This window comes from Brachycentrus maculatus, unplaced genomic scaffold (assembly GCF_059751285.1).
Source record: "Brachycentrus maculatus isolate JH-2025_06_01 unplaced genomic scaffold, ASM5975128v1 h1tg001957l, whole genome shotgun sequence".
NCBI classification, from domain to species: domain Eukaryota; kingdom Metazoa; phylum Arthropoda; class Insecta; order Trichoptera; family Brachycentridae; genus Brachycentrus; species Brachycentrus maculatus.
Genome location: NW_028282515.1, coordinates 1 through 23298, shown reverse-complemented (window position 1 = coordinate 23298; position 23298 = coordinate 1). Strand labels below are relative to the sequence as shown.

Sequence of the window (23298 nt, the reverse complement as noted above, 5' to 3'; positions counted from 1 at the left end):
TCCCAACCCCAACCCCAACCCCAACCCCAACCCCAACCCCAACCCCAACCCCAACCCCAACCCCAACCCCAACCCCAACCCCAACCCCAACCCCAACCCCAACCCCAACCCCTACTTCGAATAAATTTGATAAGTGAAATAATTATACATTAATAAAAATTAGAATACGAAAGAACATAAAAACAATGATGTCTTAGTATTGTATTTATTATCTTTATAATCGATAATGTTAAAATTAACCTGTTTAATGTGTCAGAGAAATATATTTTCGTCCACATCGACATGTTTTTTTTTAAATATACCATTAAGGTAAAGTTTTATAAAAAAATATTTATTTAATTAAAGCAGCTACTATAGAACATAATAATATTTTATAGTTTTACTTATATTATATATTCTATTTAAAATTTATAAGTAGTTTAATCACTATTGTTAAATTTGTGGGAAAATTAAAATATTTATCGATGCTATAATCTGTTTATATTTCAATTGTGTTGTCTTAAAAATTCATTTACGATTATCTAATATTTAGTCGGTTAGATTATTGCTTAGTAGATAATAACTCACGTCTCAAGTGTTGTTGTTATACAGTTCTTGAGATTACAAAGGGCGAAAAACTCCCCAGCATCAAATATTTTGGAAAAATTGTTATTATAAAGCTCCAACATCTTAAATGGTTATTGGATACCTTGGTCACTGATCTGGAAAGAAAACACCTCATGCCAGCCTGCCCTTGCGACAGGATCTCTTACCAGCATCCTTCGAAGTAGCAATTGTGTCTACATCGAGATCGGTGTATCGGTAGGAAATCGCATAAGCAAGACTGACTTAATTTTATCGAATTACATGTATTTTGGGTGTTTTTAGCTGCCCTTAGAAAAAGGGAAAGTACCTGTGAGCATTTCGAACAAGATCAATCCAAGTGTCCAAATTTATCCTTTTCCCATATCAGAGTCTCCTTTTAACAGTTCCGGAGCGATGTAAGCGAAGTGGTCTGATTTGATGAATACTGCTTGCTTAAGATTGTTCCCGACAAAAAACTAGAGTTTAACTTTCGGGGTGTCATCATTGAATACGATATTCTTTGGTCGGAGCCGATTTTCTAGGACTATGTTCATTCGGTTAAGCTATTTGAATGTGACTGCAAGGTACCGAAAATATTGAAGTGCTCTACTTTAGGGGAGTTTTCCTTAGTTTTATAGAAGAGTTTGTAAGGTTACTCCACTGCAGTATTCGTAAAACACTAATAAGCAAGAGGGTAATCTTTAGTATTGGATGTGCTTAACGCTTTGGATGAAAGGATTGCGACGCATTGATGAATTTAGTCTCTAGATTTTCTACTACTATAGCTTAATATCCTATACAATTCTATTGTTCGGAATAACTTCAACTATAGCCACCTAAAGAGTGCTTTGATTCATTGCCTTATAAACCTCCATCCATGAGGGACTTTTTATGTGTTAAAAAATTAGGTAGCCCGATATTATTTTATTTAACATTCCCTCAAAAAATATAAATATTGCAATATTATTATTTTTCAATAATATAATATCCTTAAATTGCATATACATATAAATGCATGAATGAATTTGGTATATTTTGTATATTTGATTATTTATTGTTTTTAATATCTGAAAAAACACTCGAAGGACAATTCAACATAGTCATATTAAAATATTAAACTAATTAATTAAAAATTGCTATAAACATATATTTATATTTGTTTTATTATTATTTCGTTTTTGTTGGTGAAGCATTATTATTTCATTAATACAAAAAAATACATTTGCCATTTAAATGTCTGACGACGATATTCAATAGAATCCAAACGTCTAGGCTCCTGCTGTTCACAAGTCTAAGCGGTTCAGAAAGGACAAGCCTTGGGATAATGACCCGACAGTAGACAAGTGGAAGATACCGGAAATCCATCCTGATGAGACTGCTCCGTTTTCTGAAGAAAGTAGCTTCGTGATATTGTTTCCCGAATATAGGGAGAAGTACATCAAATAATGTCACGGATTGGTTAAAAAGAAACTCATGGAGTATGGAGTCAAATTCGAGCTCAATTTGCTAGAGGGATCAATGACTGTTCGAACCACCAAAAAGACCTGGGACCCCTTTGCAATCATTAAAGCCAGAGATGTCATTAAACTGATTTCAAGAAGCGTCCCTTATCTTCAAGCACTGAGGCTTATGGAAGATGGGATTTTTTGTGATGTAGTCAAAATCAAATCATTCGTGAGGAACACTGATAAGTTTATAAAGCGTCGACAAAGGCTGATCGGGCCTAACGGTGCCACACTAAAAGCCTTAGAATTACTGACTTAATGCTACATTCTTGTACAGGGAAGTACTGTAAGCATTATCGGCAACATAAAGAATTTAAAGGTTTTGAGAAGGATCATCGTGGATACTATGCAGAACGTGCACCCAATATATCACATCAAAGAGCTAATGATAAAGCGTGAGCTCATGAAGGACTAGACCATGAAGGAGGAGAATTGGGATAGATTTCTACCTAAATTCAAAGATATACGGCAAAAGCGTAAAAAAGCCAAGAAAGCCATCACTAAAAAGAAAGAATACGATCCATTCCCACCGGCACAACTGCCCCGAAAGTAGGATTTGTTGATGGCGTCTGGCGAGTACTTCCTGGCCGAAAGCGAGAGAAACAAGAATGCTCTAAATATGAAGAAAGCGAAACAATAAGCACGAACTCTGGAAAAGCAGCAAGAGATGCAGAAGCAATTCGACGAACCAGCTATTTAGGAGTAAATCAAAAAAGAGGAACAACGAGAAGCTGAGAGATAAAAACGAAATCGCAAAGAATAGGAGTCTCTGGATGACTTGAAGAAGAAATTTCTAACGAAGCCAATCAAGAAAATTAAGTTCTGACTTTGATAGTTGTTATCAATGGAATATATAAAATAAAGAAACACTCAGTTATATTTTTTAAACGTAAAATATGTTTATCTATTTATTGATCACCTTATTTTTTATAAGTAAATTAGTTTAAAGTTGTTAAGTATAGCTTATGAAAAGATCATTATGTTTAATTAATGAGTTTTTAAAATATTTTTTTGTTCAAAACAAATATTCCGTGCAATAAAGAATCATTTTGAGTATATTTTAGTCGAGTAAGAATTTGATATGAGCTGTCCTCCCAATCATGCTGTCGATATTCCTATAGATACCCATAAATATCATGAAAAATAAAATAAATAAAAAATTATGTATCTATATATCTATTCACTAATTTACGTCTCAACTATTTCAAAGCTCACATCGATTCTATGGACTCTTTAGATTGTCTTCCCCCTGAATATATTTGTCACCATTTTCTCCTCCACACTGTTCTATTTCTCGGCTCTGTGCCTATGGATTCTGGCCGAGTGCCATGGCACGTAGTTATCTTAGTAACTGCTCAGTAAAATTATCGTCTTGAAGTTCTCCAGACTTCCTTAGTCACTCAACTTGTAAATAAAAGTTTATTCTGGTGTTTTGGCATCAGACATAGTCAATTGCTCCAGGCTTTGTGTTTTGTTCCATTTTTTGATTGCCCACAGTCCCGCTCCAATGGCAGCCCTCGTCCCATTCAAATAACCCAGATGCGGACTCGACAGACTCAAGAACGCCCCAAACCGATGTCGATGTTCTGAGAGATGTTTGAGGGCTGCACGGGTGATAAGCCCTCCCATGCTGTGTCCAACCATATTGATGCTGAAGAATTTATCCTTTGCTTCTAACTCTTCATCCCTTATCATATTTTTAACTTCACTTGCCAACCTTTCCCCCATTTTAATGATATCTCCGTCAGTCATCCCCTCGTTCGATCTCGCAACCATAAAGTAGCTGTCGGGATAAAACTGCTTGATGTTATTTTTTATGTTCATCATATCGTAGGAAGAACCTTGGAAGCCATGAGAAAACACGAAGAGACGTACTTTATGTTTATGTTCTGATGGGAGGTTCATTTGAGTGATCTCATGAAATAAAATGGGCTGGAGAGATGTTTTCGGGAAGAGTCCTAAGTCTTCAATGTTGTGCGACTCAAGTGCTGAATAATAGTCTTTCTTCCTGAGCTTGCGGGCCAAATTTCTCTTCTCCTTACCCATAAGATTTTCGCTGACCAACTCTTCTTCCGTAACGAAACTTCTGAAGATAAACTCTCCACATCTCTCCTTCATGAGTTCATGAAACTTGCTGATCAAATAACTTTTATTGAGCTTAGAGCTTTGGATGGATTTGATGAAGCCTTGAAAGAAGTTGTAATTTTCGCTACAAGCATCATGGATCTCCTGTTGGAAACGCTTGGAATTAAATGGCGTTGGGAAGGAGTAATTGGCCATATATTCGCTGAACCTTTATTCACTAACCTCTATGAGATTTAGGGGATTTTTGCTTATAGGATTATTGTTTTGGTTCTCAACATTGATACTATTAATAGTATTTTATTACGATTATTTTTATTCATTCTATTTCAGTGGATTTACTAGATCGTCGGGTAGAGTTCTAGGGTTTTTCAAAGGATTGAGAAGACATTTTGTCCATTAAGACCTTGCGGCATACGCTGAATATCGAATTCTTTTCACAAAGTTGTTATAAAAATGGGAGCTAGTCATCTGAGGGTTAAGTTTATACAACCATCTATAGTACTGTTCTATGTTCTATAGCTTCTCTCTAATGGACTATTACTGAGACTTTTACTTTCCCAAGGAATTCGATATTTTGAAAGGCCTAAATTTGCAATCCATGAGGACCGAGAATATGGCGAAACTCAGATTGGCTTTATAGTTCTCACCGAAACCGATAGAACAATAGTTAGCGATCCCTTTATCGACGTTATTAAGCTTGACTTTAGCAATAGTGACTGGGCTACTGCTCTAAATGTCCTACTCGGCCCCTGTGTAGTTATGGCAAAAATGCAGGGCAATATTGAGATAGATATTTTAGGCGTCGAATTCAGGGAGAGTGTTCAGCTCGAGCCGAAATATTACTGCTTCCTCCAGATCGATTTCCTCATCATTGTAACGGATGAGGAAGGTTTTTGACTTATATTTGTTATCATCGAGTTAGTTTTCGGCTCTAATTTTGTTTTTCTTGCGGCATTTGAGTTCCTTCACTATTTCGATGTTGTGGTAGGGATCGCCTCTTTCGAAGGTGGGTTTTTATTTTTCGATGGTGAATCGCAGTTGGTAGAGTCCTTGATCAGACAAGTCGATGTTCTTGAAAAAATCAACGTACAAGATAATCTCGCATATTCCTTTTAACATTTTCAGATAACCAGATATAAAAAATATATCACTCTTGCTAATTGCAGTATAGTTATTTTATGTTTATGGGATTTCTTTCAAAAAAATGAATATAGTAATTTATTTTTTTTGATTTTTTATTATTTTTTGTGTTTCAAAAAATTTAAATTTATCCTTGAAAAAATATATTCTTCAATAATGAGAGATGGATTTTTTTTAATTGAATACATTTTATAAATTGTGACCATTGTTGTTTTTTTGGATGGTTCGCAGAATATATTGGGTAATGATAATATTCTACTGTTTAGAATAGTTTAGGGAAGGAGAAAGATAAATTAAGTTAGAAAAGAGAAGAAGAAAAAATTAAATATTCTTTTAAGAATGCGTGCGATATAAAATCTACATCGAACATATTTATATTTCTTTTTTTTTATTCGCGAGCTTACATCATCTATTTTTTATTATGTGTCTGCTGAACAAGTGGGAGTGACAAATGCATGAATATCAGTTAATTCAAAAATTATAGATTTATTTATATATATTAATACTATTATTATTCCTATGAGATCAACACTTCTTCGATGAAATATTACATATAAATATTGTAAATTATTCGACTAGCTTCAGGAAATGTTTACGAGAGAGAGGATTTAAAAACATTTAAAAATAGAACTTAAAATAAAAATATTGATACATAATTATTATAATTTTTTTATAATAAAAAATCATTTTATAATCGATTGGATAAATATCAGGGAAATGTACAGATTCAATTATATATCAAGCTTCAAAAATAACCACCAGATATGGCAACATGAGTCAGGAAATTTCTTGTACCTTGGGGACTACTCTGCAGCACTCGATGTTCAAATGTTGTTATCTAAGGGTGTCAAAACAGGTATTTCCCATATTTATCTAAACAATTACTCATTTTTCTATCAAACATTTTGTTTCTTTTTTCGATGCTATAGTTGTCACTGCCGCTGCTGGACTTCCTCTCGACTATTCGGCACAACCAATAACCCATAAAATCTACCATGCTCTCGATATTCCGAGCTACAACATCTCCAAACATTTTGCAGACTCTTATTAAGTGATATAAAACGGCCTTCAATCAGCCTGTGTGTTTGTGCATTGTGCAGCCGGCATCTCACGAGTAACATAAATACCACTTATCTCTCTTACCCCATTTTATTCTATTAATAATTCTCACCTATCTAGTCAACTTCAATATTGAGCGCATACCTAATGAAGAAGAATGGATGGACATTTAACAAGACAATTTCACTCGTGAGATCGAAAAGAAAAATAGTCTGTCCAAATCCCGGTTTCGAAAGGCAGCTGCTCAACTATGAGAAGCTTTTAAAGAAGGATTAAAACATAATCGACGATCTTGTAGAGAAGAATAAATTATAGCAAAGCTGTAAAACCCAGCTTAAGGAGGACAGACTGGGAAAGACGATGTCGACCAACAAACGAAACCCTCTGATGCTCGAAGATAACTTGAATGTGTCCGGAGTGAACCGCTTCAAAACAGACCAGAAAAGATTGTCAGTTCAGCCAGGAAGGCGTATTTCGCAATAAACCGTCCCAAAAATAAATTCAAGATTTGGAGCCACCATGAAGAGATGAACAAACAGTTGCTGATAATCTTAAAAAAATTAAAGTGTAGATATCTAATATATTTATCTAGTATTTTTTTCTTCTCTTTGGAATGGCAATTTTTTATTCCCTTTAATTTATAGACCAATTCTTCTATTCTTTGCTATTGTTATCGTTGGTAGAATATTGTTTATATAGTTTTATTATTATAACATATGCACACACAGACATATATAATCTATATTAGTTTTTGACATCAATAAAATATTAAACTACATTGAAAATATCGGTTACTAATTCAAAAAGATGGATAAAAAAAATAAAAAGTTACGTATTGATGAATGGTTGCCCATATTTTGATTTTATTATGATTAAATTGCTTGATGTTTTTATGATGTTATAAAATCTTAATATTTTGGCGAGCTTGCCAAAAAAGGATCATTTTTTTTATCAATATCATCTTTTTTAGTTAAAACAATAGTTTTCTATATATTTAAAATATAGATAGTCACCAACATAATAGATATTTATATGTTAATATAGTAAAATATAATAATACTCTAAAAAAAGTGATCAAAAACTATTTATAAGATAGATTAATATATATATAGATATTGATGGAAATAAGAATTCAATAGATGAACGGTCGACTTAATGGTTTCGAGAAACCCATGCTTCAACACAATAACAATCCCACCAAATCTAAAACCCCAATGCGAAAGATAAAGAAGTTGCACATCGTCGAGGAAGAGGATACATCAGTCCCGAAATAGCGCAGGAAGTCCAACCTCCAATAGTATAACTACAACATCAATATCGACGACTACTACTACGGCACGCCAGCTAACCTCCCGTAGTACTCCGAGGATCACGAAGATATTTACAAATCGAGCAACCACCTCTCATGTAGCGCAAGGAGCTTTGCCACTCGTAGATCCCAGTCCATGAAATCTTTACTCCTGAAGAATTCCGTCTTCGAAGGGGCCAACAAGGACAACGAAAATAATAGTCAACACCTCATTCTTGACCGGAAAAAATCCTAAGCCTTGATTCTACAAATCAACCTTAGGAGTCTGAGGAAAAAAGCATAGCACTTAGCAGAAATGTTAGAAATTGCGGAAGCTGGTAAAAGGAAAAGGTATCTTAAAACGATCCAAAACTTGAAAAATATTATATCGAATAAATTTGGTAAACTAGATAACAAAGAATAGGAGTGTTTATGAACAAAAAAAAATATGTAATATTAACTTAAAAAAAGAGAAAACAATATTTGTAAAAAAAGATAAACTATTTAAATATTATATTAAAATGTATAAATTTGGATGAAATCTAATTATTTCGTTAATTTGCTATGATGGTTCACGATGTATTGATATCCTATGTCGAAACGGATTGTTAAACTTGAGTCAGTATGTTATAATTTATTGACTTTATCCTTCGTGGCAAACGATGAAGACACTATAAAATAATATATAAAAAACAAACAATACAGAAAACTACCTTGGAAATATAAAATTATTATTTTATTATTTAATCTATTATCTGCACATCTAATATTATATATTGATTTATTGCAAAGTTAAATTTCCTATTAGAAAATGATTAGCATTAGGTAAACAAAAGAAAAAGAGTTATGGTTAAAACATCCGTCTCATTGTTTAACTATTATTATTTTTCTAATATTCCAAAGACCAATAAACAAAAAATACAATATAAATAATTGTTATATTAATCAAAGTTTTCCTAACTATAATCATTTATATTAATTAACAAAAATAGTTTTTATTATTTTTATATCGCTATGGGATTATTAGGCAAGACTCTCAAAGGCAGGACCACCCGACCAGGAGGCATCCCCCCAACCAAGATCTACAAGATCCGAATGATCGCTAAGAACGAAGACGAGTTCGCACAGTTAAAGGAACTCGCCAAGATTAAGCGAGATGTCCTACGCACCAAGATCAAGAACGAGCACCAGTTCGTCAATTTTAACAAGAAGAAATTGCTCACTTACTGGCGAAAAATCATGCGAATCGCCAAGACCGAAGAACTCAAGAACGAAATCGATGTCTACTCGCAGAACAACCAAAGAGAGTTAGACTCCAAAGAAGCATTCATCCAGATGCTCGATAAGAACCTCGATGAAGCCGAGGACCAGTACCAGATGGCACTTAGAAATCACTTGATGCACCTTGAGAATCTGGCTGCAGTGCAAGATGCGAGGATCCGCGGCCTCCAAGAAGAATTTCGTAGGGATGTGGTGATTCTTGAAACTGAATACTCTTCAGAGCGGGAAGAGATGGAGCGCACACATCGCAACCATATCAAGGAACTTGAGGATATGATCGAGACAGTGAAGGAAGAAGACCGCAAAAAGTTCGAGGAAACCAAGTCTGAGGAGCAGGCGTTCCGCGAGGAGATAAAAAACAAGAACCTCGAGGAACAAAATGTGATGAAAGTTTCCTTAGAGAGCAAACAGACCAAGTACTATACGGAGTTGGATCAGATGTCCCAGAAATATACGTCAGACACTTCGAAACGCACTGACGAGCACGAGAAAGCCCAGACCATAAACAAAGACAACACGAAAGCCATCGAAGAATTGCTAAGGAAAATTAGTGCCAAGAAGGCCAGGATTGCTCTACAGAAGTTGAAAATCATGCAGCACCAAAAAGAGTGTTCTCACCGCAACGCTGCGCTAAAGAAAGAGCGTGATAACATCGGGAAAAACTACCATTAGCTCAAACTCAAAATGAGCAAGTTCAGAGAGGAGGAGGAGAAGAGGCTGAAGGAACTGACCAACAACTCCAGAAATGCAGTGGAGAAACTGAAGGAGTACGAGAAGTTGGGCGAGAAGATTCTGAAGACTGCTGAACTCTGCAGGAGACTCGAAACGGAGAAAGAGAAGGTTTTGCCTTTCTACGAAAACTCGGTCGATGAGAGCTAAATTCCCGAAGAACTGAGGAATGCATTCTCTGAACTCAGGCAAGAAGACTATGAAGAGTTTAAGTATCTGAATAACTTCTACAAAAGATACAACAAGGTGCTCCTCGACAAGCTCGTAACCAAATTATCAATTATTTATTTTTACACTCTGTAATTTATCTATATTTTATTATATCGATCTTCTATAGGCAATTCAAAAACAACGAGAAGCCCTGCAAAATGACAACAAAATGTTGAAATCGTTGTTGAAACAATACCTGGACGGCATCAGTCTCAACGACGAGGTACTGCGGACCGTCAATCCTCTGTTTGTGATAAACCACAAGATCAACATCAGCCGGGTACCAGTGGAGCGGGAGGGACACGGAACCACGATCGAAGGCAACGTCGTTGTCAACAATGCAGTCCACCAACTAGGTTATGTGCCACGAGCTCCTTTCCAATGATGAAATATAGATATATAAATTTCTTTTTTCTTTCCAATACAATATAAAAAAAGAAATTCCAAAATTCATAATTTTTTAATAGGAATATAACATAGTTTTATTTTTCAGATAAATTTTTAAAATAATTGAATTTCCAAAAACTATTTTGTATATTTTTCATTGTTGTCTTTTTAGGATAACTGAACGAGGCATAAAGAACACTGGCTTGTGCGAAGTAGCGCTATTTTTTTATTCTAATGGTTGCTCGGATTTTTCAGGTTCTTGCCCTTACTTAGGAAGTGCCACTGCGAGGGAAGCTCCATCCATAATCTTGTTTAACAAATCAGACTTAAATAGTTTAGGTGGTGCAATGATAACTTTAGGTGATATTTAGCCGGTCTGCTCAGGTTGTTGATGAGGATTGTGATGCTCTTTTTCAGACTATGGACGATTGTTTGGATTATATTTTAATCTTCGAGAGTTCTGTGAAATGGATCAATCGTCCCGATCTTCTCCCTTTCTTTTTCCCTCTCCTTCATCTCGAGCTTGGCTTTCTTCTTCAGCTTGTTCAGGTTCAAGATTCGCTTCAGATCGTCTGGTGACCCGAAGAGATCCTTGAGTTCATCGGGGACTTGGTTGGTCGTGGGTGCCTTAGTCTTGTTATAGGAGTTTCCCATGCTTTTAGCCTTGCTAGAAAGATATGTGGGTGCAGGTGTTGCGCTGCTGCCGGTTAAGACATTGTTCATTTTGCGTTGAAGCATCGTATAGTTGTTACCATATCCTGGTATCGTTAGTGTTTTATTATCTACCTTTCTGATTAAACTCTCATAGTGGTTGTCTTGATCATCATCATCATCGTCGTCATTTCCTGAGTTCTACACTTTTGTTATTTACGGCTATTACACCTATTTTTTATGCTGATGTTCATTGGGTTATTCGAACGTCGTTTGGGGTTTTTGGTATTTTTTGAGGACGACGTCAGATTGATGCTGTTTCCACTTATCATAGGATGAGACTTCAGGCACAGCAACTTCTTGTTCGGTAGGAAAGGTGGGCTTCAGCTCAGGATGTGCCAGCCTATTCTTCTCTCTTTGCTTTTGAGATTTCCAGAATCGAGCCATAGAGCCTTCGGCTTTCTTGCCGTTATCCAAGAATACGTCATTTTTACCCATATTGAATGTTTTTTAAAAAAATTAACTTTTTAAGTAAAATAATATAATAATAATTTACTTACCCTAATTAAGACGCTTTATCAAAATATATATTCTATTATAAAATTAGTAAAAGTTGGATCGTATTTTATCTGGGCAAACAAAATAGTTGTAGAAAGTTTTGCATATTTATTTCAATTAAGACACTATGATAATTTAATCAATGCATATATTCTTTTTAAGTGCCGGATGAATAAAACAATAATATACTATAAATTCTTAGAACACATTATGTATTTTTTTGTGTCTTTATTCATTGGTAATACATATTCGGAATGGCTCATTAGCAATATCTGAATAATAAGCGTGGATGAAGATAAGAAGGACGTATGGTGTAACGGTTAGCACATTGGACTTTGAATCCAATAATCCGAGTTCAATCCTCGGTATGTCCTGCTTTTTTTGAAAAATAAATATTTTTTAAAAAATCATCTAAAAATAATATCTTAATGTTTATATCTTTAATTTCAGTGAATTATAATAATGGTACATTATTTACAATAAAATATTGTATAATTCACAAAGTCATAATCAGTATCGTCAACTCTGGAAAAATACAAAAACAAAAAACACCAAATATAATAACTCTCCTTCCTTTTTTCTATTTTTTCCGATCTGCATCAATAATCATCTCCAGAGCCTCCTGCTTTAAGTATTTAAATGGAGATTAGCTAAATAACATTCAAGATCATCATAGTGGGAAGTTCATGCGTCGGCAAAAGCTGTCTCCTCATGCGTTACATCCATGGTGAATATACTCCCCAGCACTACCCCACCATCGGCTTATAGTTCTTTTCCAAAAGACTCATTATTGATGACATTCCCGTGAAGCTCCAGATCTGGGACACCGCAGGCCAGGAAACCTTCAAATCTATTGTTCGCAACTTCTACAAAAACAGCGATGCAGTCTTCATTGTCTATAGTGTCGCAGATCGGCGTTCTTTTGAGTCGATTTGCGAGTGGCTGGAAGAAGCCAAATAGAATACTCCAGAAATGGCATTGTATGTGTTAATTGGGACACAAAAGGATCTCGAGGACCTCCGACAAGTTACATCGGCGGAAGGGGAAGAGGCTATGAAGAAATTTGATTTGTACTTCTTTTTCGAGACGTCTGCGAAGGAAGACGAGAATATAGAATTTGCTTTCAACGAGACGGCTAAGCAGTTATTTATTAATAGATTTTTAAAGAAGAGAGAGGAGACAGTAAAAGATAAGATTGTATTAGACGAGGAGACGTGGCAAGAGACTCCGACAAGTGGCGGATGCTGTTGACTACTAAAATGTAATTAGGTTCTTGATTTTTTCCTGTACCATAATTTCTGTTTCTTTGTAAAATTGTATTTACTCTTTACTATCCTTTTTCAACTTTTGTTTTTTTACTCAAGTTTTATCCATAAAAAGAATAAATGAAAAAAGTTATATTTTTCAAAGATCAATTAAATTACCGTATATATATAGTATATGTATACATATATATATTTTCTACTTGTTATTTTAGTTATATTGTTTGAAAAATACATTGTCTACACTATGATAGCCTCATTTAAAGAGCATATATATTCGAAAGCATCCAACGACTGGAACGGCTTCAGAGCTTCAATAACAAAATCGAATCAACCCGAAAGAAGTATGATTCGCGAAATAGCAAACAAATAAAACCCGAACTCTACCAACACGAGCAACACTAGAAACATCGTACGATTGCCGACCATTTAGCAGAATCACAAAAAGCAATCAAATGCCTCCAATGTGGGACGGTCAGCAAAATTCCAGGCCATCAACCTGCCAAACAACATTCGAAACCCAGCCTCCCCGAAAAAGAAGTTAGAGGATTTGTTCGATATCGACAAATAAATGAAACTCACAGAAGATCGCAAACGAGCACTTCTCGCAGAGCTCAAGCAAGTTGACTTCAGGCTCAAAGACCTCAAAGAGAAAAAATCACTCTCAAAGCAGAAAGAGCTCACCGCCAACAAGACAAAGATAGCATCTGAGGAGCTGGCCTAGAAGAACAGGAAAGCGTTAGAACTTGTCAGGAAATTGAACCAGGAGCGTCAATTGCGTGAGAATAAGAAAATCGAAGAGAACAAGAGGATGCAGCAGCAGTTCAGTGAGTCGATCGACAAGCTACAGCAGGTCCAAAAAAATGAGCAGGAAACAGCAAAATTGGAGAAGCGGAAGAAAATAACCGAGAGGCTCGGGAAAAGTAGGATCGGGAAAAAGTTACTAGTCTAGAATAATGTAAATAACGAATCAAACAAAGTAATCAGCTAATTTAGTGGGAATGCAAAAGAGCAATCACTGTTTGCTTTTACGGAAGTCGGTCATGAAGGACTGAACAAAAAGTATGAGGAGAGGACCAACCCCGCGGATAGGTTGTCCAGCGAGGGACTCGGGAATCGAAGTGGAGATCATTTGCTGATTTCGAAGAAATACCCCAAAAGTAACTTCTTGCGAGCCATCCAGAAATAAGAGAGGCTGCTAAAGTTGGAAAGAGCTCTGAAGGAAAGGTAGAAGAAGCTACTCGTTGAAAAAAGACTGTCGTACGGACAACTCGTCAAGAATCAGTATGTTGGGCTGGGGTATCATGCAGAAGGTCTGAACCAGTACCGTGAAGATGAGCCAGTTTACGACAAGAGTAGCTCTGCGGCTGAACTCGATGTATTTACGCATAAGATTAAATATTAATGACTTATTACAATTTTTCCGTTCAATATTCCAAGGATATCTCGATTATTCTTAAAAATCACTAAGTTTTTTGTTTGTTTTATAACTCGCATATTCCCAATTTCGTGAAGTTATCGTCAAAATATATCAGTTGGAAAATATGTAGCTTAACTAATTCTCTCTTTTACTTATAGCAAATCAAGAATATATATACGGATCAGAACTACTCCTGATTCTCAACAGACAATTTTATCCCTCGATCCAGGGTGGGAATCTGTCGGTTTTGTCTTCGACCGCAATCTACATGAACTCTTCTGACCCCTAGTTTTTCCCCTGACTAGGTTCAGCCTTTCTCTTGCTAGATTCATCCTTACCTTTTTCCAAATACTTATTTCTTAGCTTCATTCTCTCTTCATACAATACAGATTGATAATTACAATTATTATCTTCCTCTACAATGTTTCTTAGATAGTAATATCCTTTCAATTTTTTCTGAAGCTCCCCAACCTTCCTCTGGCCCTTCATCAGTACATTCTGGATTTGGCTACACGATTTTTGCAATATTTTATTCTTCTTCACTAAAGCTTCACGGATTTGTATTGATTACTGAATGTTCTGTTGATTCATCTAGACGACCACCTTTTAACGTTTCAGTTGTCTTAGAATTTACATATCCAACTTTTCACTATGGTTACTTTTAGGAGCTTCTTACAATATTATTGATGGTTGCTGAGAAGATGGCAATGAGATGGCCAATTTTGGTAGCTAGTTACTTGTTTATTAAATGTTCATATTTATTTACGAGGTATCATTGGGAATTGAGTCGTCGCTATGCACAGCTCGATCTTCTGCACTATCGATTAAATTATCTTTAGACTTAAAACATTGATTCAGTTTTGACGCCTGCTTTTTGCCCTTGCTATAGTACATCCCTTTGGTTAATCCAAATCTAATTGCACGAACATGTTCACTCACCTTAGCAATGGACTCATTGGTCTTGCGGGTCTGCTACTCGAGAACTCTCTTGTCCGAGGATACTTTGGAGAGTATCCTCATGTTAATATTTTGTGACAGTATGCTTCTCTCGTTATCCTAAGTTGTAGGGAGTATGACATCGCTGAATTCCTAGTAGGTCTCCAGCTTTTCCAAAAGAGTTTGGTAACCGTACTCCTTGTCCTGGAGAATCCGTCTCATCTCATCCACCTTGTCGACATGGATTTTGAGTCTTTCATAGAGGAATTATTCGTCTTGCTCGCGTATTTGTTCGAGGAGTAAGGCCTAATTATAACTAATTATAAAGATGTTTCGAATGTATATTTGACAAGACAGCTTCATAAAAAAACCTTAAAACAATCATTAATTCCAGTTAAAAAAACAATAAATCATATTATTTGTGTTAAAATAGTAATAATAAAAAATAACTACCTATGCTGTTTTTGAGACTTTGTTGTTCTTTTAACTGATGATCTTGTCCAGCAACTATTTATTATCGGAATGGTACTTGGATATTCTTGTGTATTTTTAGGAGTTGGGCTTCGGATTCAGCAAGAACCAATTGTCAAGTTTTTCGTTCATAGAGAGGAGGTCGGTTTCGGCAGAGATCACCTTGGTAAATTTGATTTCGTGTTCACTAGTGAGAAAATCTATGGTCTTGTTCAGGTTAATCGTATCATTGATGGTGGAAGGAGGTTAAATGAGAGTCAGAGACGTCGATTGCTTTTGGGCGAGGTTATTATTGTTTTTATTATTACTAAATTGATACATTTTTAAAAAAAGTATGTCTCTCTCTATCTCGATATATGATATATCGATAGTAAATTGACTAAAATTGTTTCTGTATTATGTATTATTATATATCAAGAACAGTAAAAAGGGTAAGTTTTTTTTTCATTTTACTTTGGGATGTTTGTAGTATTTTTTTTAGGGTATAATTATATTTAAATAATTTTATAAAATATTTTAAATTTTGTAAGTTTGTTCAGATTTATAATTTTAATTGAAAATGTGATTTTTTTATGATTAATTATTAATTAAATGGGATATTTATTTATTCTTGATATGTTGAGAGAGATACATCTGCTAAGTTCTATTTTGGTCCTTTGTTTTCATAATTAAATTGAAACTATATCCAAAAATGAAATGAATGAATTATACTATATTTATTTTACTATTTTGATTATTGCTTCATATTTTAACTGACCTACTTCATACTTTTTATTATTTTTAAACAACTATCGGCAAAAAAAAACTACGTATTTCCATACTAAATAGAATATATTTTCCACCATTTTTATTTATGAGAATCTCTGGTGGGTATTTGTTTTTGCTTTCAGAAATATTATTATTATTTATTTGGTATTATTATTTTTTTGTTCCATATTTCTATTTTCTCCTAATCAACCAATATATTTTTATTAAAAAAAATATTCTTTTCGAGGAAAATAAACAAAAAAAACCATCTTAATTATTCCCTTGGCCTAAACATAATCAAAACCAATATCAACACTAATAGTATTCAGAAGAATAGTTTTTTTTAATATCCTATATTCGACAAAGCATAATGGAAATTGACTAAAATGAGCTGATCGGATAAATGACTCTCAAAAAATAATCAGCATATCTTAACATGCTCAAAAAAAGAGGCCAGTACCTGAACAGACATCTCAAAAAAATCGAGACCGATTTCCTGAAGAAATACCAAAATAAAAACACTTCTGAAAAGGAATTCTTAAACGATGTGAAGCTCATGTTCAATATTTACGAGATCCTAGTTGAGTAGATCATATCTGATTTGTAGTTCACATAATTATAAGGCTTCGGTTAAGGCATAAGAAAACTCTTCCAACAGATCTTGATGATTGTCACCTATTTGATTCAAGGCTTCTTCATCAGAAACAGAAATTAAGAGCACAGGGTGAGGGAGTTCGTGCATAGATCGAAAAAGGCCAATGCCAGCAAGGAGGAAAAAAAAGTCGAAAAGAAGAAGAAAAAGAAGAAGACAGAGGAGTCAGACGACGACGCCTCATCCACACACGAAGAACAGCTGAAAAGAATGTATGAAGTGACCGAGAAGACGATCTACAATCTGAAGGAAGAGACTCGGCTCATTGATGAGATGGCAGCAGGGGACTAAGAGCTGCACCGGATGCAGGATGAGGTGCTCAGTCGAAAGGAATAATGCATGAAGATCAAAGAGTCCCAATTGTAGTCGAGCTTGAAAGAAGCATTTGACTATTTTAACGAATATACAGTGTATTCGAAGCTTGTACTCGACAAAGCTGAAAGTATTTTTTTATATTTCATTCAAAAAACTATTTATTTACCAATATTTTATAAAATTAGAGAGAATTAAGTAAGAAAGCAGCAAGCTTGCAACGCTCTAGGTCGATAAAGAGACATTCTTCGAAGTTGAGGAGAGACAAAGGCAGATAACCCATAATAAAGCTGCAGAAAGCAAAAACAACTACGAGTTCTTCAGAAAGTATATGAGGGTAGAAGTGGCGGTGCAGACTGAGGCAGGCCCCAGCACCAACTCACGGAAAGGCAACAACAAAGAAGGCAGTAACAGTATCAATATTTTATCGCTCCAAACTGAGATCAAAACTCTCAAAAAACATACTGAATACCTCGAAAAAACTCACAAGGAGGATCAAGTTAAGATGCTCAGCGAGATGGAGTATTACAAAGTCAAGCACCTTTAATAGTTGAGACGGGCTGATAGGGCATGCGATGAACTCAAACGAGAGCAAGACAGAATCTTAGTATTCGTAGATAACCTTAATTAATACAAAGAATGTGTTAAGTATAGAGACAATCTTCTCCTAAAATCAAAGGAATAAAAAAACCAACTTGAGGAAGAAATACTCACCTTAACCTAACAAAATAATGTCATCATGAAAGAAATCGATAGAATTCAGCAGGAAAAACAAGAGAGCAATGTATAGGGAAACGCATCAGGGCCTTTTCCGACTCTCGGAAAGATAAATAGTATCCAGTTTGGACACCATTCCAGCCAATCTGGAGATGGGATTACTGAACCACTGGAAACAAAACCCCATGCAAACAGTGTTTCAGGCAACAACAATGTCCCACATAACAATGTGTCAGTTGAAATTAATTACAAAGATCAACGAACTAGCAACGCTATCAGAAAGATGAACATGGTTAGAAATACTCTTTTTGGACAAGGGTTTTCAACAGAAACACAGCATACCTCTATCAACACGGATGTGGTGGAAAAGAGGAACCAAGAGGTACAGACCGCTTTCGCTAATAGACTTTCTGTCAATAATAATATTTCCAGAGGCAGATATAGTACCGGTAGAAAAAGTGTGGCAGGAACCATTATTAGCGCTAATGTTGAGAGAGGTTTGCAGTTCCAACAAAAACCTCAACATTCTGTTCCAGGTTCAGGTTAGACTCCGTCCAAAATACCAGCTCCTGGGCCTGGAGGACAAAGACTCTCATTAGTTATGGAATAGCTAGACTTTAATATCTAAAATGAAAACAACATCCCCTCGAATACCTTTACATCATACTCCAAAAGTTCCAACAAACGAGGCTCTGTGATCAATAATAATAATGGGTCGATCAATCATTTTTCAACTCTAAAGATGCAGGACTATCGCAAAAAAGTGCAAGGAGATCTTGATATTAAGGTATTTGATGAGATTTACTAAAGCTTCGAAAAATCGAATATAATTAAAATGGGCGAACTCATGCGGTTTCTCTATCAAAAATATGGTAAAGATATTATGCGGAGAGAATCGTCGATTGCTGGCAACCTAGGCAAAAGAAACTCCATATTTCAAAGAGAAGCAATTGGTAGGATGTCAGTATCCCGTTCCAACTTTGATACCAACCAATCCATACAGGAGAATCCTGATGAATTCGAAGCAACCGAAAAGGTTGATTTTGGAGTGCAATGCCATTTTAACAAAGACATGTCGAAATTTCGAATCTAAACAGACCCGAATGAAGACTCTGGGAGATATGGGCTGGATGGGCAGAAGACTTAAAGTCCGGATGGCTATCCCAGGAATGTTATGATAAAAGTCCAAGGTTTGAAGAGGTCAGGGGATGATCAGAAGGCTGCCACTCTGATATTAACCCATAGCAAAAGTGTTGCAGTTTTCGCTGAAAAACCTCCAAAACTAAACAGTAATCTTGAGGAGGTGGAAAAACCCGAAATTCAAAAGTCAGCTTGGAAAAATTTAGATTACGATGGACAAGATGAAGGCTCTCCTTCTTTTATAACTCTATTTCCTTATGAGGACCCCCGATCAGTCTTGCCGAAGAGGATGATAACACCTCAAGCTTACCCTCGAGCGAAATCCAGCCAGGTCCAACGTTCACCCCATTACCCATCTCCTGTTTAAATCCTCTAAACTCAGAAAAATGCTGCATCGACTTTGAAGAGTCACAAAAATCAACACCAAAATAAGAATAATAATATAGCTAATAAACAGAGGCCAGCCCATCAGATGACATTGTAACGGAGTAAACAAATTAGCCAAATATACCAAATATTCCAAGATATGCGGATAAATGATATCGACAGGTATAACAGGATTGCATTGTTCCTCAATATTCCGAAGGGTGGACTCCTGCGCAAACAGATATCTTATGAATAATTCTATATTTGCGCCTCGAAAGTGCTGGATAGGCACAAAGAGTGTAAAATAGAGGAGAAGACAGAATGGTGTATGCATCTATTTGAGGTATTGCACGGGGACAGTCCTAATTGAGTTTTTTTTTTAATTATTATATATGCTCGATTAAGAAACGATAAAAATTTTTATTTTTTTATTTTTTAAATATAGAAATAGATAAAGATTTCGAGATATATTAATAAATTATTTTTTGTTGTATTTTTTCCAAAGACGTTACGTTTTTTTCAGAACCTTTTTATTCTTTTAAAATATTTTTAAAATTAATTAGATAATTTTATAACAGACTTAATAAAAGTCTCAACAAAGAATTATGGGTCAGTTCAATATTATTAATATTCGTGTTAAAATACCCTGATCATTCTTCACACCTCTACCATCTATTGAATTGACTTTCATATACTTTAATTTGATTCATTTTTGATGAGGCAGCAAATATTTTAAACACAGGTACGCAGAGATACCAATATATATTTTTTAATTTATTATTGATGAATTGATTATTTCAATATGTGTATGTGTTCACAATAAACAAAAAGGTAATATATCTAAAAACAAAATGTTATTTTAAAAGTACTACGATAAATCGTAGATAGTGATTAAATAACATATTTATAAGTATTAGTCAACAGTTAATAATATCCAGATGTGACGAATCTTTTTTTATTTATTTTAGATGCAACTCATCACGTTAGAGCACTTTTAGTTAAAAATAAAAAAATAAATTAAATAACAATCATTAAATATATCTTTAATTTTTATTAAATACATGTCGTAATATTGCACTCTATATATAAAAATCATAATAACAACAATATTTCATATGACGATAATAATTAAATCATTTATTTTTTGAATACCATACAAAGAAAAAAAATAATACGAAAGATAAATATACTTTCTCGTTTCTCGTTATCACCACAAAAACACGAACTAGATGAACAAAAGAATTGGATTCATTTTATTATCGATATGCCTGGTATTTTCTCTTGCTGCAGCTGCCCACCACCTGAGGAACAATCAACATCAAAAGGTAACAGAATCATGTTTATCAAAATTATATGTTATAACGTTTAACCATTATTAAGACAGTCAATCACCAAGACTTCTGGAGTGATACAATGACGACATTGTTCCCTGCAAAAACAAACAGTTCTGCCAGCGCAGCTGGTAACACTGTTATTGCTTAAAATTCTGCTGATTCGTAAGATTCTACAGATTCCACTGACAACAGCGCTGACTCTGATGATCCCACTGTTGTAGATTCTACTGATGACTAAACTGATGGATCCACCGATAAATCCACCGATTCCGCTGATGACTAAACTGATGGATCCACCGATAAATCCGCCGATTCCGCTGATGACTCAACTGATGGATCCACCGATTCCGCTGATGACTAAACTGATGGATCCACCGATTCCGCTGATGACTAAACTGATGGATCCACCGATTCCGCTGATGACTAAACTGATGGATCCACCGATAAATCCGCCGATTCCGCTGATGACTAAACTGATGGATCCACCGATTCCGCTGATGACTAAACTGATGGATCCACCGATAAATCCGCCGATTCCGCTGATGACTAAACTGATGGATCCACCGATAAATCCGCCGATTCCGCTGATGACTAAACTGATGGATCCACCGATAAATCCGCCGATTCCGCTGATGACTCAACTGATGGATCCACCGATTCCGCTGATGACTAAACTGATGGATCCACCGATTCCGCTGATGACTAAACTGATGGATCCACCGATAAATCCGCCGATTCCGCTGATGACTAAACTGATGGATCCACCGATTCCGCTGATGACTAAACTGATGGATCCACCGATTCCGCTGATGACTAAACTGATGGATCCACCGATTCCGCTGATGACTAAACTGATGGATCCACCGATAAATCCGCCGATTCCGCTGATGACTAAACTGATAAATCCACGGATTAAGCGGATCCGATTCCAGAAGGATTGGAAGAAGATCCATATCACCCAGAAGAAGATTAAACGTCTCCACAGTGACAGAAGCGAAGGACGAATCCTCAACCACTGAAGACGAATCTGCAACCACTGAAGATGAATCCTCAACCACTGAAGACGAATCTGCCACCACTGAAGACGAATCCGCAACCACTGAAGACGAATCCTCAACCACTGAAGACGAATCTGCAACCACTGAAGACGAATCCGCCACCACCGAAGACGAATCCTCAACCACTGAAGATGAATCCTCAACCACTGAAGACGAATCCGCCACCACTGAAGTCGAATCCGCCACCACTGAAGATGAATCCTCAACCACTGAAGATGAGTCTGCAACCACTGAAGACGAATCCTCAACCACTGAAGACGAATCCGCAACCACTGAAGACGAATCCTCAACCACTGAAGACGAATCCGCCACCACCGAAGACGAATCCTCAACCACTGAAGATGAGTCTGCAACCACTGAAGATGAATCCTCAACCACTGAAGACGAATCCGCCACCACTGAAGTCGAATCCGCCACCACTGAAGATGAATCCTCAACCACTGAAGATGAGTCTGCAACCACTGAAGATGAATCCTCAACCACTGAAGACGAATCCGCCACCACTGAGGACGAATCCGCCACCACTGAAGACGAATCCGCAACCACTGAAGACGAATCCTCAACCACTGAAGACGAATCTGCAACCACTGAAGACGAATCCGCCACCACCGAAGACGAATCCTCAACCACTGAAGATGAGTCTGCAACCACTGAAGATGAATCCTCAACCACTGAAGACGAATCCGCCACCACTGAGGACGAATCCGCCACCACTGAAGACGAATCCGCAACCACTGAAGACGAATCCTCAACCACTGAAGACGAATCTGCAACCACTGAAGACGAATCCGCCACCACCGAAGACGAATCCTCAACCACTGAAGATGAGTCTGCAACCACTGAAGATGAATCCTCAACCACTGAAGACGAATCCGCCACCACTGAGGACGAATCCGCCACCACTGAAGACGAATCCGCAACCACTGAAGACGAATCCTCAACCACTGAAGACGAATCTGCAACCACTGAAGACGAATCCGCCACCACTGAAGACGAATCCTCAACCACTGAAGACGAATCCGCAACCACTGAAGACGAATCCTCAACCACTGAAGACGAATCCGCAACCACTGAAGATGAATCCGCCACCACTGAAGACGAATCCGCCACCACTGATACCAACCCCGCTGATGTAACTGAGACCACTACCACCACGACCACTCTGGGCGTTGAAGTCGTTGATCCTGTCGTCGCAGAGGAGTGATTCATTTAAAAATTACCATAACGTAATTATGTAAAATATAATGTATTTACTGACGATATTAAATAGTATTTGTTCTTAATATTATTTGTCGGTGACGAACCACTAATGGTGTAGTGTTTGAGTACTGGTATTTTTTTTTTTTAAATTGCTTCATTTCAATTATATCCTATCAATAGGTTTTTTAATATATTTTAATTTTGTTAGAACCTATTATCTGACCAA

General features: G+C 36.2%; 3 protein-coding genes, 2 long non-coding RNA genes and 1 other non-coding gene across 6 annotated transcripts; 4 read left to right on the top strand and 2 right to left on the bottom strand.

Annotated features, from left to right (window-relative positions):
- Window positions 1-1836: 1836 nt before the first annotated feature.
- LOC148298491 (uncharacterized) lies at window positions 1837-2921 on the top strand (the record flags this gene model as incomplete). The annotated part of the gene is given in 1 exon segment (XM_088276839.1): window positions 1837-2921. A coding segment is annotated over 1 exon segment (786 nt), but the record flags the coding sequence as incomplete, so codon positions are not given.
- Window positions 2922-3060: 139 nt separating this feature from the next.
- Window positions 3061-4449, bottom strand: LOC148298490 (uncharacterized). The gene is made up of 2 exons (XR_015839181.1): window positions 3262-4449; window positions 3061-3184 (listed from the first exon to the last, which is right to left on the bottom strand). It is a non-coding gene; the product is annotated as an uncharacterized LOC148298490 (long non-coding RNA).
- Window positions 4450-8654: 4205 nt separating this feature from the next.
- On the top strand, window positions 8655-10314 carry LOC148298489 (uncharacterized). Its single transcript, XM_088276840.1, has 2 exons — window positions 8655-9915; window positions 9989-10314. Exon 1 carries the CDS (start codon window positions 8656-8658, stop codon window positions 9592-9594), a length of 939 nt encoding a protein of 312 aa, XP_088132966.1. The 5' UTR covers window position 8655; the 3' UTR covers window positions 9595-9915; window positions 9989-10314.
- A 1445-nt stretch (window positions 10315-11759) lies between these two features.
- TRNAQ-UUG (transfer RNA glutamine (anticodon UUG)) lies at window positions 11760-11831 on the top strand. Its single transcript has one exon. It is a non-coding gene; the product is annotated as a tRNA-Gln (tRNA).
- Window positions 11832-14483: 2652 nt separating this feature from the next.
- Window positions 14484-16023, bottom strand: LOC148298487 (uncharacterized). Its single transcript, XR_015839182.1, has 3 exons — window positions 16000-16023; window positions 15529-15937; window positions 14484-15381 (listed from the first exon to the last, which is right to left on the bottom strand). It is a non-coding gene; the product is annotated as an uncharacterized LOC148298487 (long non-coding RNA).
- Window positions 16024-18932: 2909 nt separating this feature from the next.
- LOC148298486 (uncharacterized) lies at window positions 18933-23132 on the top strand. The gene is made up of 3 exons (XM_088276841.1): window positions 18933-19010; window positions 21036-21652; window positions 21717-23132. Exons 1-3 carry the CDS (start codon window positions 18933-18935, stop codon window positions 23074-23076), a joined length of 2055 nt encoding a protein of 684 aa, XP_088132967.1. The 3' UTR covers window positions 23077-23132.
- Window positions 23133-23298: the final 166 nt, after the last annotated feature.